Source organism: Falco biarmicus, chromosome 5, assembly GCF_023638135.1.
Source record: "Falco biarmicus isolate bFalBia1 chromosome 5, bFalBia1.pri, whole genome shotgun sequence".
NCBI lineage: Eukaryota > Metazoa > Chordata > Aves > Falconiformes > Falconidae > Falco > Falco biarmicus.
In genome coordinates this window covers 83686230-83700884 of record NC_079292.1, presented here as the reverse complement: position 1 = coordinate 83700884, position 14655 = coordinate 83686230, and the positions used below count along the sequence as shown (strand labels likewise).

The following is a 14655-nucleotide window of genomic DNA, read 5'->3' as shown; positions in this document are numbered from 1 at the left end:
TGGCACCTGGTGTTCTGCAAAGAGCAGTAATGATGGGGCTTATGTTAGGTCTTAGGTGATATGGACAGTGGGGAGTAGAGGCAAGTGTATCAGGAATGAAGTGGCCTTCATCATGGACTCAGATCTTTACAAGGAACACCTGAAGTCATGAGCCAAGGATGCGGTCCTGCTTAGCAAGTGTCTACTGAAGCATGGGCAGGACACCAGTGGATATATCTAGTAGTAGTGATTTTCAGTCTTCCTGAGTAAGCAGTGGGGATAAGAAGGCAGAAACTGGGTCATCAGAGACTTTAGGCAGTTCCAGGCATCAGCTGCCTTCTCTTAGGAGTGAGAACCACCACCTGAGAGAGTTGTATGCTAATGTGCATGAATTCTTCTGGAATATCTCCCACTTAAAGAACCACACAGAGCACATACCCTGAAAATTCTGTAGGCATCACCATCATGACTGACATTCACAGGTTCATAGTATAAGCCATCAAAAAAGGTGGTTTTGACTGGGGTACACCTCTCTGGCTTGTCATCTTCCAGGTTGAGCCCATTGTGGTAATAGCCATATAAATCACTCACAGCAAGTTGGTAGTACACCTGGGAGGTGAGAATGACTAGTGTAAACACAAGGGAAGTACTGGGCAGGTGTGAAGTCACATATATGCAAAGCTTATGGTAGCTCCTGAGCAATCCTGTAGACTGTGGTGGGTTTGACAAGTGATGCCTTCCTAGAGATGAATAAGCAATTTGGCTGGTGTTACAAAAGGAGAACTGGACTCTTCTATCCTCCTTCTGAGCTGCAGTGGCTTTGTGGGGTGAACTTGAGCAAAAAGCATGGAGATATATTCCTAAGTTATGCAAAGATGAGACTGGAATCCAACAAGATACTAGCTGACATCTACAACTTCTGTTCTGGGCCCAAGGCCTATGTGAGACATAAAATGCAATTTTGACATCATCACTCCCCAGGGAGTAACTCTGCTTTCAAGGATTTACGTTAGGTATATTCTTGGGATATGTCTTACACTGCCATGCTTTCCAAAAGTAAATGTTCCACCATCAGTTTCCGTCTTTGAAGTATACAACTGCCGTAGACTTTTCTTTAATCACTGAAATGTCTGTTTCCAAGGGAAAAATAAAAATAGAGCCAGCAGCAGAGAGGTCACAGCTGGGAATTAGACTGTCAGTCTGGATGTCCCTAGGTCAAAAGAACACAGGACTGGGGATGTGGCTTACACTCTCAGCAGATAACTGTCGCTCAGGCTGAAGGAGGAGGACACTCTGATCCACAGCCCGCAGGGCACAGTAGGAGTTGGCAGCAGCTTCAAGGTGAAGACCGACTTTAGAGCCTGGGAGACCCTGCTTCTCAGAGAACTCAAGCTGGACCTGGAAATTAATAAATCCAGACAACCATAAAGAAATTAGGAGAATCAGCTTGGCATATAGATCTAAATCTCACCTTTCACCAGCACTCGCTCTTCTCTGTGGAGTGAAGCTCTTACTGCTAGATGGCCCTTCTGAATCCCTGTTCTGTGAAAATTCACAACCTGTATAATTGCCCTACTCACCTCCCCCTCCGCACTGCGTTGAGAACTTTGTCTGAGCATACATGTCAATTCCAGGGACAGCTCCTCATGTTCCCAGGCACATCTGCACCTTTTCATTCCTAAAGACCGTCCCAAGTGAAAGGCTCTCGATGAGGTCATTCCCTAACTGTTCCTTCAGCAAAGAGGCAGCTGATATAGCCCTTAATAAGAAAGCAAAGGTTTTTACCTTGTTTTTGAAACATATGTCACTGCGTATCCAAGAGCTATCAGCCACTATCTCCCCGTGAGGATGCACAGTGTAAAGCAACAGATTGGTGCTGGGGGCAAGCTCCTCTGTGACAGTCAGTGTGATGGAGAATGTACCTCTTGGAGCTGTGGAACAAACATGGAAGGACAACCCAACAAAAGAGGTTAGAAAAACCTCAGCTTTGGTGGAAGGACCACATATTTATCCATAAGCTACTAGCACCTGTGAAAAACGGGGAAGTTGGATATTGGAAGATTCATCTCTCAGTGACCGAGGAACAGCTCCCATCAGCAAGGAAACAGATACAAACTGGAGGATGCTGAGAGCAGGGTGCTTTGCAGAAAGGGGTCTGAGCTGAGTAGAAGTTGGTCAGGGAAATCTGTGCATGATTGCTATGAGAAGAGCACAACATTGCCTTTGGGTCTCAAACCTAGAACCTCCTAGACCAGAGGAGACGGACCAGTCTCCTGAGCAAAAGGAAACCTCTCTTAACACTAAGAAATATGAAGTTCTAATCTAGATGACAACTACTAGAGCAAGGACAGGAAATTAAACCTAAGACCAAAAAAGGCAAATACTAAACGAGTCCTATATGTGGAGTGAGTCTTACTCAAGCCATCTACTGAAACCAGATTCTGCAAGAAAATGTATTTTTAACAATGGAAGAATGAAGTTCAGTTTGCTGTGATTAGTAAGATCATTCTCATTTGTGGGTATTGGGAGAATTCTGAAAGTGCAATGAATTCCAAGCATTTAACTGTTAAATATCCCTGTCAAACGACACACATACTATTTCAAACTTTTAAAAGCTTTACTCTTCTAGCTGGTGGATACTAGGATGTCACACTAGAACTGTGAAACTGTAAATACTCCTCAGCAAGAAATAAAACAGAAGGTTACATTCCTTGTGTTTGACCACAACAGAGTTTTAATCTTTCAACTAACAAGATAAATCTGATTACGATATAGGGATTGTTTAGATGCTGCAGCAAAAGCAACTGATACCGCGAGTAGTGACAGGTCATAGCGTTTAAGAACTAGGACCTGATTTAGCCACAGTTCTCTGCTTTCATCCATTCTTACAAAGATTACTAATTCTCTGGCGCTTATGATGATCTTATGAATATCAGTAGTAATATGGTCTAGAACTTACCACCAGAGATTCTGACTAGCTTCTGGCCACTGAGAACAATTTTTCCTTTTGTCATCACCTGAGCATAGAAAAAAAAAATCATGAGGCAGGATCAAAAGGACCTCCTCCCTTCCCCCATGAAGTCATTGACTTTGAGTAGTGTTCTGAGAGGCTTCAAAGGCCATCAAGTTGAGCTTTGATCTGTAACCACCAGTCTGGAGATTTCTGCTTTATATGGTGTTTAAGAGAAGGTGAAAGAAAAGAGATGCTTTTGGAGTCAACGTAGCACTTACCACATAGTAGAAGTTTGTGTGACTGGCATTCCTGTAGCCCTCTCTGTTCAGGATGTAGTGGACATTGATTGTTTGCTGTTGGCCACAGCTGAGCTTCTCCTTCACTGGCTCAATTTTCACAAAGCTGTTGGTCCGTGAGTAGAAGCGCCGGACAAAGAATGAGGCTTGAGGCTCATTATCATGCCTCCAAGTGAAGAAGTCTGCACAGTCATCTGGTGCTTGCCTGACCTATGAAGTAGAAGAGTCTTACACACAAAGTGGAAAATAAAAAACGGCAGGCAGGTGAGAGGCAAAGGTATCTTCCCTTTAAAATATTCTGTCAGGAAAATGATTTTGTGGGGCTGTTTAAGCCAAGAGCAAGAGCTGATGTGAAAAATTTGTGCTTCATCAGTCCAGAGCAGGGGGCTTTCTGGACACCTCAGTGTATCCAGATGCCTATGACACATTGCAGAAGGGAAGTTATTTCAGATTCATGCAGGCTTGGAACAGGTTGTGTAAACTCCTAGGAGTCATTGTGAGTTAGAATGGTATCGTTCTCAGCCTTCTTTTTCTCAGCTCTTCCCGTCACACCAGAGAAAAGGCATGCCAACACGAGAAGACCATGTGGTGGTTAACAGGCACGAGTCTCTGCCAGCAGAAAGGCAAGGAAGCAGGCAGCCCCAGGGAAAGAGGCTGGCAGGCATCTGGGCTGGGTAGGGGAGACAGGGCAGTCTGTGAGGAAGGTCCACTAGCGCACAGGATAAAGAGAAGAAAGATGTCTGCAGAACGGGCTTCTGAGCAGAGGGAAAAGCAGGGACCTGCTGGAGATCACTGCAGCCCAAACAGTGCTGGGGTGCAGACTGCCACTTCTCAGGCACTGGGGTTTTCTGATGTGAGTTTCGCTTAGGTTGCAGGTGTTGATGGACTGACTGCCTACTTTCCTCCTCTGAAACATCCTGCCAATCACTTCTAATTGCTCTCCCCGGTGAAGTATTTTTTTCAGGAATTAGACAGTTTACTTACAGAAAGGCTTACTTACAGAAAAAGCCTGTATTTACTTACTCTCAGCTCAAAACTGGGATCAAAGAAGTTGGATGTGTTTATGGAAAAAGCAGCAGTGCCATTCTTGTCAGTGGTGTAGTGGGCCAGATACCGTTCGTTGAGTTCCAGCAGGACAGTCCTATCAGCAACAGGCTTGCCATCCACATTTGTCACTGTGATCTGAACACAAAGAATACCCAAGGGATTCAGGAAAAAAAAAAAAAAAAAAGAATGGGAAATGCTCTGTTCACCAGAGGATGCTCACTTAAGCACTGAGGACAATTATTCAATAATGAATTGTATGTAAGAGGCAAATGATCATCAATAGTTTGAAGGAGCAGGAGTTCCATGACAGGTATAGGCAGGCAATTCCCATCACTGCCAGGACTAACTATATGTCACAAAGGGAGAAAGAATTGTTTATATACATGACCCTGTATAAGAGATTCTTTTAACGGTAAGTCCTCTGATCCTCTTCAGTGGCCGTTAGTTCAGTGGGCCATCATATAAATTAAAGACTACTGAGTGAGAGATGATGGTTTAAATTATTACCTCATGCTCCCCCTTCTTGAGCAGATAGAAACAGAGGGACTTGAGAGCACATACTCTTTGGAGAGCACTAGCAAAACTAAAGCAATCAGATGACTTTACGGCCCCAGATAACCTATGGAGCTCAGTAGCACATCCCAGCTCCTAGGCATCTGAGTATACCCTCTGTCCCCATTGCATATAAAGGTGATGCTGTACAGCTCATGTTCCTTTCTATGCCTGGGTTTAGCCTGTGTGTGTAGGTTGCTAGAAAAGTCAGAATGCGCTCCAACACCTATACTGCTTTAAGTAAATATCCCCGGGACTGTATGATGCAACGCAGGGTAAATTCTACCTTCAGTTTAGGCACACCTGTTGCTGAAGTAGTTTCTTGCAGCCTCTTCCTCCCTACTCATATGACCTTTCATTTACCTGCCTTTTAGGCATTCGCTAACTATGGCAGAGGAGAGACCCTAACACTCCAGGTATGGTATATTTTTCTTGTTTTCTCTGGGATAATCTAATGCAACAAGAGAACTATGCAGCACTCACTCTTATGCAGCATTACCATGGGAAGTTGTCCCTACAGAGTTAGGTGACAGCCATAAATGGGGCAACACAGAGATCATCATGCTGGACCTAGGGAGTTTTGATCTAAATATGTTCTCTCAGGTACCCACCTCACCATAGTAAGGAATTCCCCTCTTGTAATAGAGATCCATATTCTCAAACGACACTCTGTCATTTGCCTGGCGGACTGCAACATAGTCATAGCTTTTCATCTGGATACCTGTGAGACACACCCAGGGGAGGAAACAGAAATCACAAGCAGGCAAAAAAGTGTTTCTTTTGAAAAGCTATATGGAGCATCGATGCTCTGTATGGAGAGATGCATGAAGAAAATGGTGATTGTTTGTTGTTTGCTCTACAGATCAGGATGAAGGAGCTTCCTCTCAGAAAGTACCATCTACTAGCTTTAACCAGCTACTCCCAACCTCCACTTGGTGTTACCTGTCCCATTTTCAGTGACGATGCTTTCTACATTCAGACTGGCATACATCCTGGCATAGCTGCGGTAGAGCTGGAATTTTTTGGTGGAGATGATAGTGCTGAGGCAACCATCCTTACCCAGCTGAAAAAGGAGCACAAAGGAGAAAACCCATTTTTCACAAGGTTTGAAAAATGTCTCCTGAATCTGTATTAGCAGGTCTCTGAAGAGCTTCATTGCCTCTGCTCATATCTTCTTCAGCTCTTCCTTTCTAACTGGCTCCACTCTTACATTACACTTCTCACTCCTTGGCTCCCTTCCCAGCTCATCATTTCAATACCATTTACCCTTACACCTAGAAACCTCTCTTCTCATCCCCCCTAATCCTGTCTATGCCCATCTTGCACAATGCCTGAGCTCTATGATCAAAGTCTGATCTGTTGGAGAAGTTACTCATTATCTTAATGTCAAGTGTCCTCAGTAGCACAGACTCCCAGTAGAGGTCTGCTGATTAGATTTGGTAAGGACACAGCTGCAGTGTTTTAGGAGTGAGCATGAATTTCTAGTTTCATAAGCTTCCTAGCCTTCCACTGACTGTTTCCAAGAGAAAAAAAATCAAAGTCTCCTAATGAGGTCATTGGTAAAAGCTACCTTCAAGGTCTTTCAGCATTTCCTGTGAGGTAGTGAGAAAAAACACATATCTGTGTTGTAGTTGAGTCCAGATCAGTTTGCCTCACATGGGGCACCAATTGTCACAGACAAGCAAAACTAGCTGGCTGTAACAAGACTTTTACCCTCAGTCAGAGTCTACTGTCCATGCTGTTTCACCTTCCTCCAGAGGCCAGACCACACCACTCCTCCTCCATCCAACCTCTTCTACACTTCTCAGTGCTATTTAACCACTTAGTGGAACGAGCTAAAGCTGCACATCGTCCATGCCAATCAACCCACTGCCTTCATTCCTCTACACCTCTGGGATTCTCTCTCTCTGGTGTTCCCTGGGAAAAGAATGAGGCTACCAAGCGCTGCTGCATATTGGGTAGTAAAGCTACTGGGAAGAAGGGTCTTGCTCTGTATCGTACCGGTCCAGTGACAATTTCACAGGTTTCTTTCTGTTTATGCTCACATTGCGATCTATAAAAGTGCTTCTGACACACATTGATGCGGGCATTCGCTTGCACTGGTTGGCCATAAGTGTACCTAGAAGAGGAAGAGACACAAAAACCCAGTCACATGGACTTAGCATGAAACCTGCCCAGAGTGCAGAGCAATGTAGACTCTAAACCCCTCAGAAGTGCCCAGATAGAAGAGCAGCTGGGGCTTAGGACCAGTTAGCCCTAGCAGAATTCCCTTCAATTATTTTAGGTTTAGTTTTGGCACCCTGTTGACAAAGATCTGCTTTACTATTGCCTTGGTGTCGTCATTCTTGAAAGTCTGAAGCTGGAAGGTGGTACTGGGCTCAGGGTTGGAATATCATTCCCCGCTGCTTGCTTTTTCTTGTTAGTGCCTTACACAAAGCAGAATGTATTGCAGAAAGATCCCTACTCACCCTTATAGCTCATGGCACCCTGCCCTTCATCAGTGTCACAGCCAAAAATCTTAATGATAGACTCTCCTGCTGTACTATTTCTCTTTTTTCTGTAATAAAACCCAACAGCTAGCAAGTATGTGACGCTAGATATCTTCAAACTGTTGGATGCACACAAACTCTCCCAGGTCTAATTCTGCTATGTAGTGGGAGGAGAGTTACCATATTTCATGTCATGGAAGTCATAGGTAAAGGACTTGCTCTAACCCAAACTCTGAACCAGCAGCAGGGTCCTGGCTTCCCAGCACAGCACACATCCTCTATCCCATGTTTATTGTGCACAGTTGTGTTGTTCTCAGCTCTGATACTTACGAAGCACAAACGTTCACTCTGACTTCTTCATCAAAGAAAGAAATCCTCTGTGGCACATCGGTTGTCACTTCAAATTTTGGGAGCACTAGGAATGCAATGTGAATATGGCTGATCAGCAGTTGCATGGCATAGGCAGGTGTGTGTGCGTGTAAGTAAAAAAACAATTGGCAAAGGCATTTTCACCAACAAGGGAGAAGAAATGGATCAAAGAAAAGTCTACCTAGGAGCTGGCTGTAGGTTATTACTGGAGAAAAAATAATCTTTAGTGGTAAGATGAATAACTTTTTTAGAATGCAATAATAATCATACTAATAATGATAACAGCTACAGTAAGAACTGTAATACATCACTCTAATTGGCTGTACATTTTCTTCAAGAGAAAGGTGGGAGTAATGCTGATGTCTCAAACAACTTAAGCCCTGGAGAACAGAAGTTATTATGCAATACAACCCCAATTGGAGGAGAAAGGCAACAGATTAAGTGAAATATTAAAACCAAACAGGTCACTGTCACTTTTTCTTTTCAGTTTCTCTTTTGGCCCAGATCACCAGCAATGATGACAACATAGCTGGAAAAGGCCTTGTTCTCACACACCTGTACGCGGGAGCCTGGAAGGTGTGAAAGAGCTCTGGAGGGTAAGTGGGAAAGGTGCTTTACTGCCCTTACGAACAAACCAAACAACTGGGAGCTGTCAAGCCTTCTCTGAGAACTAATAAGAAAAACCTGCCACTGTAAGTTGAGAAAACTTGCAAAATCAAAATTAATTTAGCAACTCCCTTGATATGGTCTATTCCAGAGTGTAAGCAGATCACTGTGAGGGCTTTGGCATCTCCACTACCCACTGTTTTCCATCTTGCACTTCCACTGGATATTCAGCCTCCTCGGTAACAGTCTGGTACTTGTCATTTAACCTGTTTGATAGACAGTATCTTCAGATTTCTACCACATATTTTAGCCTAGTGGTCTTCATACAGCGATGACCTCCACAAAACAGGGCAGGCCTGACATGTTCATTTTGCCTCTGAACAGACAGGGAGTGTAAGGTCCAAGTGACAGCATGTGGATCCCAACGTCACACAGTGACTTTGTGACAAGCCCGAAAAGGAATTAGATTCCTAATTTAATTCCTGAAAAATGCTGCCTTTCTTAGCACTTCTTTTTTCGGTTCATGCCTTTGCTTTCTCCACCCAGGTCTCTTCATGTCTTTCTCTCTCAGGTATGAAGTGGATAATTCAAAGCACTTACACCCTGCACTAGCAGCTCCTCTCTGACATAGGGAAAGCCAGACTCGTTGCTGGTGCAGGGCAGTTCACAGCCTTTGCTTACCATATTCCTCCACTGTGAAGAACTGGTACTCTTTTTCACCTGACGACCTCTCCACAATGATGTAGTAGGAACCCAGAATAGGCTCTGGGATTAGTGGAAAGGAGAGCTGGACAATTCCATGCTTAGATGTTACCTCCAACCACTGGAAGATCTTGTTTTTCTCTGGATCCTGGAGAGTGGGAGAAAGACATACCAAAACTTTTATCACCCTCTTTCTTGTCTTCTCGCCTTCTTTCAAGTTTTGCTCTCTGGCATATTGGCTAACTGCATAACAGGGTGAATGCAAGTCTGGACTGATGACATGTGCTCTGATTTCCCAATAGTTTTCCAGATGTGTTTGTGGATTAAACAAGCCTGAATTTATGTTTAACTGGAAATTAGCCACACTGGCAGATGATCTCAGATCATCCGGCAATAGTACCTGATTGTGACTGAGGCTGCTTATCTATCTGTAGCTCTTCTATTATAAGTCTTTCAGACTCAATTCCTTCTGTAAAATGGGAATATTATACTGACCTCCTTTAGAAAGTGCTTTGAGATCTAATGATGTGAAATATGGTAGAAGAGTAATTCATTGTTAGCCTGTCCCCCACCAGAACATGACATTTCAGAAAGTTACCGTTCCTACGCCTGTATGAGAATGAGTCTATTTCACCAGCCCATTTACTCTAGTACTAATGCTTTTGTTTGAATTCTAACTAAAGACACAGCAACAATCCCATGCCACCTCTGACTAACATCTCCAGTTCTGCTGATTTCTTCTCCTCTAGTGTTTGATAATGGGTACTGCCACTGTTCAACCTCAAGCCCACTGGCTTTAGATGGAGTGCTCTGGATGAGCCTTCCTCAGCTACTGATGCTATGGGGAATGATGAAGCATAGTCTTTCCAAAGCAACTTATTCTTTCATGACGCTGCATCTCTTACCTCAATGATGATTTGGGGATACTGGAGGAGGAAAAAAAGAGAAAGAAAAAGAAAGATCAAAACATCAAGAAATTAACTGTGGAGTTTGAGAAATACTAGAACATAAAGAAGGCTTTAAATAGCTTTCTCTGGATACAAAACACTGGGCCAAGGAAACAATTCGTAACTCATGTCTGTAATTAAAGAGATAATTTTAAGCTAACCTGTTTGTGAATTTATCTTTTCTACAAAAACATGCAGTCTCTTTCAACATATCTGAGACAGATGAAGTGACTACAAAATCTGAGTGCTATGAAAGATTTACAGGAAAGCTTTCACACCCTTTGCCCTCTATAAAGTCAGGAAAAGGATGGAGTGTGAAGTTAAGGAGTTACAGCAGTTCTCCAAAAACATCAGGAGGCCTGTGCCAGACCCTTTTTATTAAATTTCTAAGTGACAGGGTCTCAGTGAACAGGTATCCCAAGAGCCTGCTTGGAAAATCTTGAGTCTCACTCATACTTACTGTTTCCTGAACAGGTCTGAACTGGGTGTCCAAAGTGACCACACGAAACATCACTGAAAAAGATGCAGGACAAAAGGGAATCATTTACTTTAGCAGCAGTAAGTTACTTCTAACATACAACAGAAACAAAGTTTGCCCAGACTTTCAGGGAGAACTAGAGTCCCCAGAGAACCAGAAAGGATTTGATTATCTTATCCAGTGAAGAATAAAACCAAAACAAACTTGTGTGCTGAAAGATCTTCGATTCTGACCCACTGGGACTAAAGGAATCTCTATAGTAAATAGGAATACCCTGTACTGCCTTCAATTCTTCTTGTAGGACTCATTTCTTTGGAGCATTTCCTAAAACACTGTACACAGACCATTTAAATGAAAAAAATTAAGAGAGGGAAGAATTTGTCTTTATTCTAAGTGTAAACGCTCTGCAGCACTGAAGTATAATTACACTAAAGAGATAGCTAACTATACCACAGCTAGTACTGTAATATAAATATTGTGATGGAATCAGCACTGTGAGTTAGATTAGGAGTTAAATAGAAAGAGCTGTTGACAGGAAATTACATGCTTGCTTTATTTGTATATGAATTTTATTAATTCGAAGCTTAACCTATTATTTTCTCTATTTTTAAGGACACTTGTTAGGTGACTGACCTCAGTAAACCTGACAGAACTCGAGATCCTGTAAGTGCAATTAACTCAGTAAAAACACATGAGCTCTACTCATTTGTTGCAATTTTGTAAATCGGTTCTATTTTTCACTGACTTTTGATGAGCCCAACCTCAGATGACAATTATACACTCTCTGAAGGATTGCTCATGGCCATTGCAGTCCATGGTCTTTTACTCCACCAGAGGAAGTCCTTGTCATTCTAGACCCACCCTTGCACTCAATTTCCCAGTTGACTAGCTGACTCAAACTCCTCAGCCACCTTTTTGCCCTGGTTTGTAAATGGGTTTGTCCGTCTGGATGAAGACACTATTATCCGCATTCTGAATCGCCACTGATCTTCTTTCAGCTATGTTGACTGTGGTGCCTTTGGCAGAAAAGGAAATGAATGCCAGGGGGTCAGAAGTAGCAGGAGGAACCTGGAGAGAAACAAAACCCCAGAGGAAAAGTGGTAAATGAGGTGTGATCAGGTCCCCTGGTGCCCGGGGTTCTTGAGTAAGATACCGACTGTCAAGTGAGTCATAAATAGCTTGTACAAAGTCATGAGAAGCCCCATCTTTACCAGTGAGATAATCTCTGAATTTTTGCTGTGGAAGTCCCATAGTCTGTCACCAGGTACTAAGGTTTTAAGCTATGCCCCGTCCTATGCATTTCCTCATCCCATGTATGCAGGTTGCCCCAGCCATATAGCTCAGTTCTGAAGTGTTTTCTCCTGCTGCAGTCTGAAGACCTAACCTTGGGACTTGTTTATCATACCTGTCCAGATCTTGCAGAGTCATGGGAAAGGGAATGAGCATGTCCCAGCTGGATCCTCCAGCTTGACAGTTATGACAGTCCCATAGGGCACCTGCACCCGCAATGGCAATCAAAAGCTTTTTTTCTGTTCAGTCTGTGAATGGAGATGGAAAGTCTTTCTCCAGCTTCCCCCTACAACGCATATGCCTTTCTTTTTTGTGTCTACCTTGTCAGACTTCCTAGCAGTTTATCTTTTTTTGTCCTGTTCCTTTCCCACACTCTTCATCTTCTTGCTCTCGTTGATAGGGAGAGTTGCCCTTAGAAGTATTTCCAGCTTCTACACCCTCTTCAGTAGTCTAAAAAGAGAAAAATACCTTAAACTCGCAGCACTTGAAGTAATCATTCTGTCTCACGGATTCCTTAAAGAGAGTCTTCCGGATACTGCCGTATTCCAGGACGATGCTCAGGGACAGAGGCTCCCTGAAGCTGTGGAGCTGGACACAAGCGGTCTGTGGGGAGTCGCTCCGCACTACAGTTGGGACCAGCAGCACATACTGACTGTGAGAAGGCAAGAGCAGATCACAGAGTTTGGTCATGAAGGAAACTCAGAGCAAACAGGAGAGCAAAATACCACAGAAATGCTGCCCATATGAAGGAAGACATGGTTCAAAGCTTGTTCAAAGCTTGTTCAAATCCGCTGAAGGATTTCTGTTTTATTCAATTAATTTTGAATAATATGCTAAGAAAGTAAAAATGACAATTGTCCCTCACAATTCTTTCGGAGCTGAAAGACTAACATTATTCTATGCAGTCTCTTCCCCAGCATGATACTGCATCTTTCCATCCCAGGCATTTACTCAGCTCCAGTTAGTGAAGTGCCTGAACACCTGACAAGCTTAGCTGCATTTATCCTCCCATGACCCATATGTACACTTAAATACTAGTCAATGTTTGTAACAAATATTTATTTTTATTTTCCTCTGGATCTCTGTCCCTCCAGATAAGAACTGTCATACCACAAGTCAATCAGCATAATGCACAAGAAATGATCCTGCTTTTCTATTTTACCGAATATTCTAGGGAACACTAAATCTAACCTGCATGCTCTGTTCTGTTTCAATGCCTCTCCCTGGGTTGCTTCCTTTGCTTCATTCTTCCATTGGGCTTTTTTAGTTATACTGCTTTCTGTAACTAGGGCATCCTTCATTCCCCAAATTCTTCCTCTGAAAAACTTTCCTTCAGATCTGCTATATTTGGCTAACGTTCTGTTGCTGATCACCAGTTCTCTGCTGCCCAAATTAGTCTTTACAAATAATATATAATAGATTTGATGAGCTGGTTCTGCAGCACAACGTGAATCACACAATCTTTTCTTGATAATCTGACCCTTTCCCTTTTTTTCTCCCACAGTTTTGCTTACTCATATTGCCTTCATTGTTATTTTCAGTTGCCCAGTTCAGACTGAATGATATTTGAAGACCAAAAGTAAAATGATTAAAACCAACAGTGTAACTGAGAAAGCTAAACACTCTGGCTTTCACAGAGTTTTCCTTTAGAACTTTTCAGAAGGGCATTTAAGCTGTAATGTTGGTGTATTTTTGAAAATTGTGGCTGAAATCTTCCATTTGTATAAAGTCGTGGACATTGACAGTGCTGTATGAACTGTGACAGCACAGCAGGTGCAATACTAATACTAACACTAGGATTGGCAGCATAGTCCCTAGTACCAGTCATTATCTGGCCCGTAGCACCTCCTCACACACCATGCTCCCTCTGTACTGCTGATGCTTATCAATCCCTATCATTAGTATTACTTGCTAGTCTAGTCTTGTCTCCGCTTTACCCATGTGCTTCAGACTTCCACCTACTCCAGTTTTATGTTTCTGTCATTCAAATCAGGTTTCATAGCACTTTAATGATGATGAGCATCATTCCATATCATCCTTCAATGTAACCTATTTCCATTTCAGACAAATTTCAGAACCTGGATCTCAAACATCCAGTTTATTATATAGCAGTGTTCCAGAAGAAATAAACCAGTGGGAAATACAATAGAATATGTTATTATAAAAGTACAGAATGTATGATCTCTTACGGTTCAGAAGACACTGTGGCAATCCAGTTCAAGCACAGAATACTCAGAAGAATCCTTGACCACATCTCTGTCGGTGAAGAAAGAGGAGAGACTGATCTCCAGTGGACAGCCTGTCTTCTGGCTCTTAAACTGGCCTGAGATGATGCTCCTCCTCCACAGATTCCATCATATTCCAGCAAAAGATATCTACATAAAATTTGCATAGGTTCATCTTCCTCTCTGTTGTGTGTTCTCACACTCCTTGAACTCTCAAACAATAGCTTAGGAAAGCTCTCATATTTCACATAACTTCCTGCAAGCCAAACCGGTTCTGCCCATCTGAATGTTTTATTGAAGCTTGCCTCTGATTATCATGTCATTGGCTGAAGGTTCCGTAATGTTTCAGCCTGTTAGTATTTGCCACTGCTTAAGTAGTTCCTTGTTGGGTGAAGATCTTCTGTAGATATATCTCACAGAACAGAAGTAATCCTAACACAGTGCTATTGTATGCCTGCATAGGGGGCTGGGCAGTGACAATACACCATCAGACTATAGCTGCATTCAGTATGGCACAGAAGGGAACTCCTGATTGTAATCGGGGTTTCTTACTGAAAACAGTAACGTTCAGCAAGAAATGGTGTGGGCTAGTTGTCCAGCATTTTTGCCAGTGGACAGGGCAAGCATATCCCTAGGGAAAGGAATCTGATAATATTACTTCATTTGTTCACTCATCTGTCTGTCAGTCTGCTTTTCCCCACTGTCCCTGCTCCCCCCATGAA

General features: G+C 42.9%; 1 protein-coding gene across 1 annotated transcript in view; it reads right to left on the bottom strand.

Annotated features, from left to right (window-relative positions):
- The window catches only part of LOC130150659 (ovostatin-like), a 32137-nt gene extending 17942 nt beyond the window's left edge, over positions 1 to 14195 (bottom strand). The window contains exons 1-16 of the mRNA XM_056341808.1: positions 13898 to 14195; positions 12177 to 12360; positions 11330 to 11486; positions 10401 to 10453; positions 9899 to 9919; positions 8973 to 9141; positions 7647 to 7731; positions 6829 to 6946; positions 5770 to 5890; positions 5439 to 5548; positions 4252 to 4410; positions 3211 to 3438; positions 2939 to 2996; positions 1765 to 1910; positions 1228 to 1377; positions 418 to 588 (exon numbers count right to left, since the gene is read on the bottom strand). Coding sequence (XP_056197783.1) covers positions 418 to 588; positions 1228 to 1377; positions 1765 to 1910; positions 2939 to 2996; positions 3211 to 3438; positions 4252 to 4410; positions 5439 to 5548; positions 5770 to 5890; positions 6829 to 6946; positions 7647 to 7731; positions 8973 to 9141; positions 9899 to 9919; positions 10401 to 10453; positions 11330 to 11486; positions 12177 to 12360; positions 13898 to 14100 — 2133 coding nt within the window. The 5' untranslated portion in view covers positions 14101 to 14195. The remainder of the gene's footprint in view (positions 1 to 417; positions 589 to 1227; positions 1378 to 1764; positions 1911 to 2938; positions 2997 to 3210; positions 3439 to 4251; positions 4411 to 5438; positions 5549 to 5769; positions 5891 to 6828; positions 6947 to 7646; positions 7732 to 8972; positions 9142 to 9898; positions 9920 to 10400; positions 10454 to 11329; positions 11487 to 12176; positions 12361 to 13897) is intronic.
- Positions 14196 to 14655: the final 460 nt, after the last annotated feature.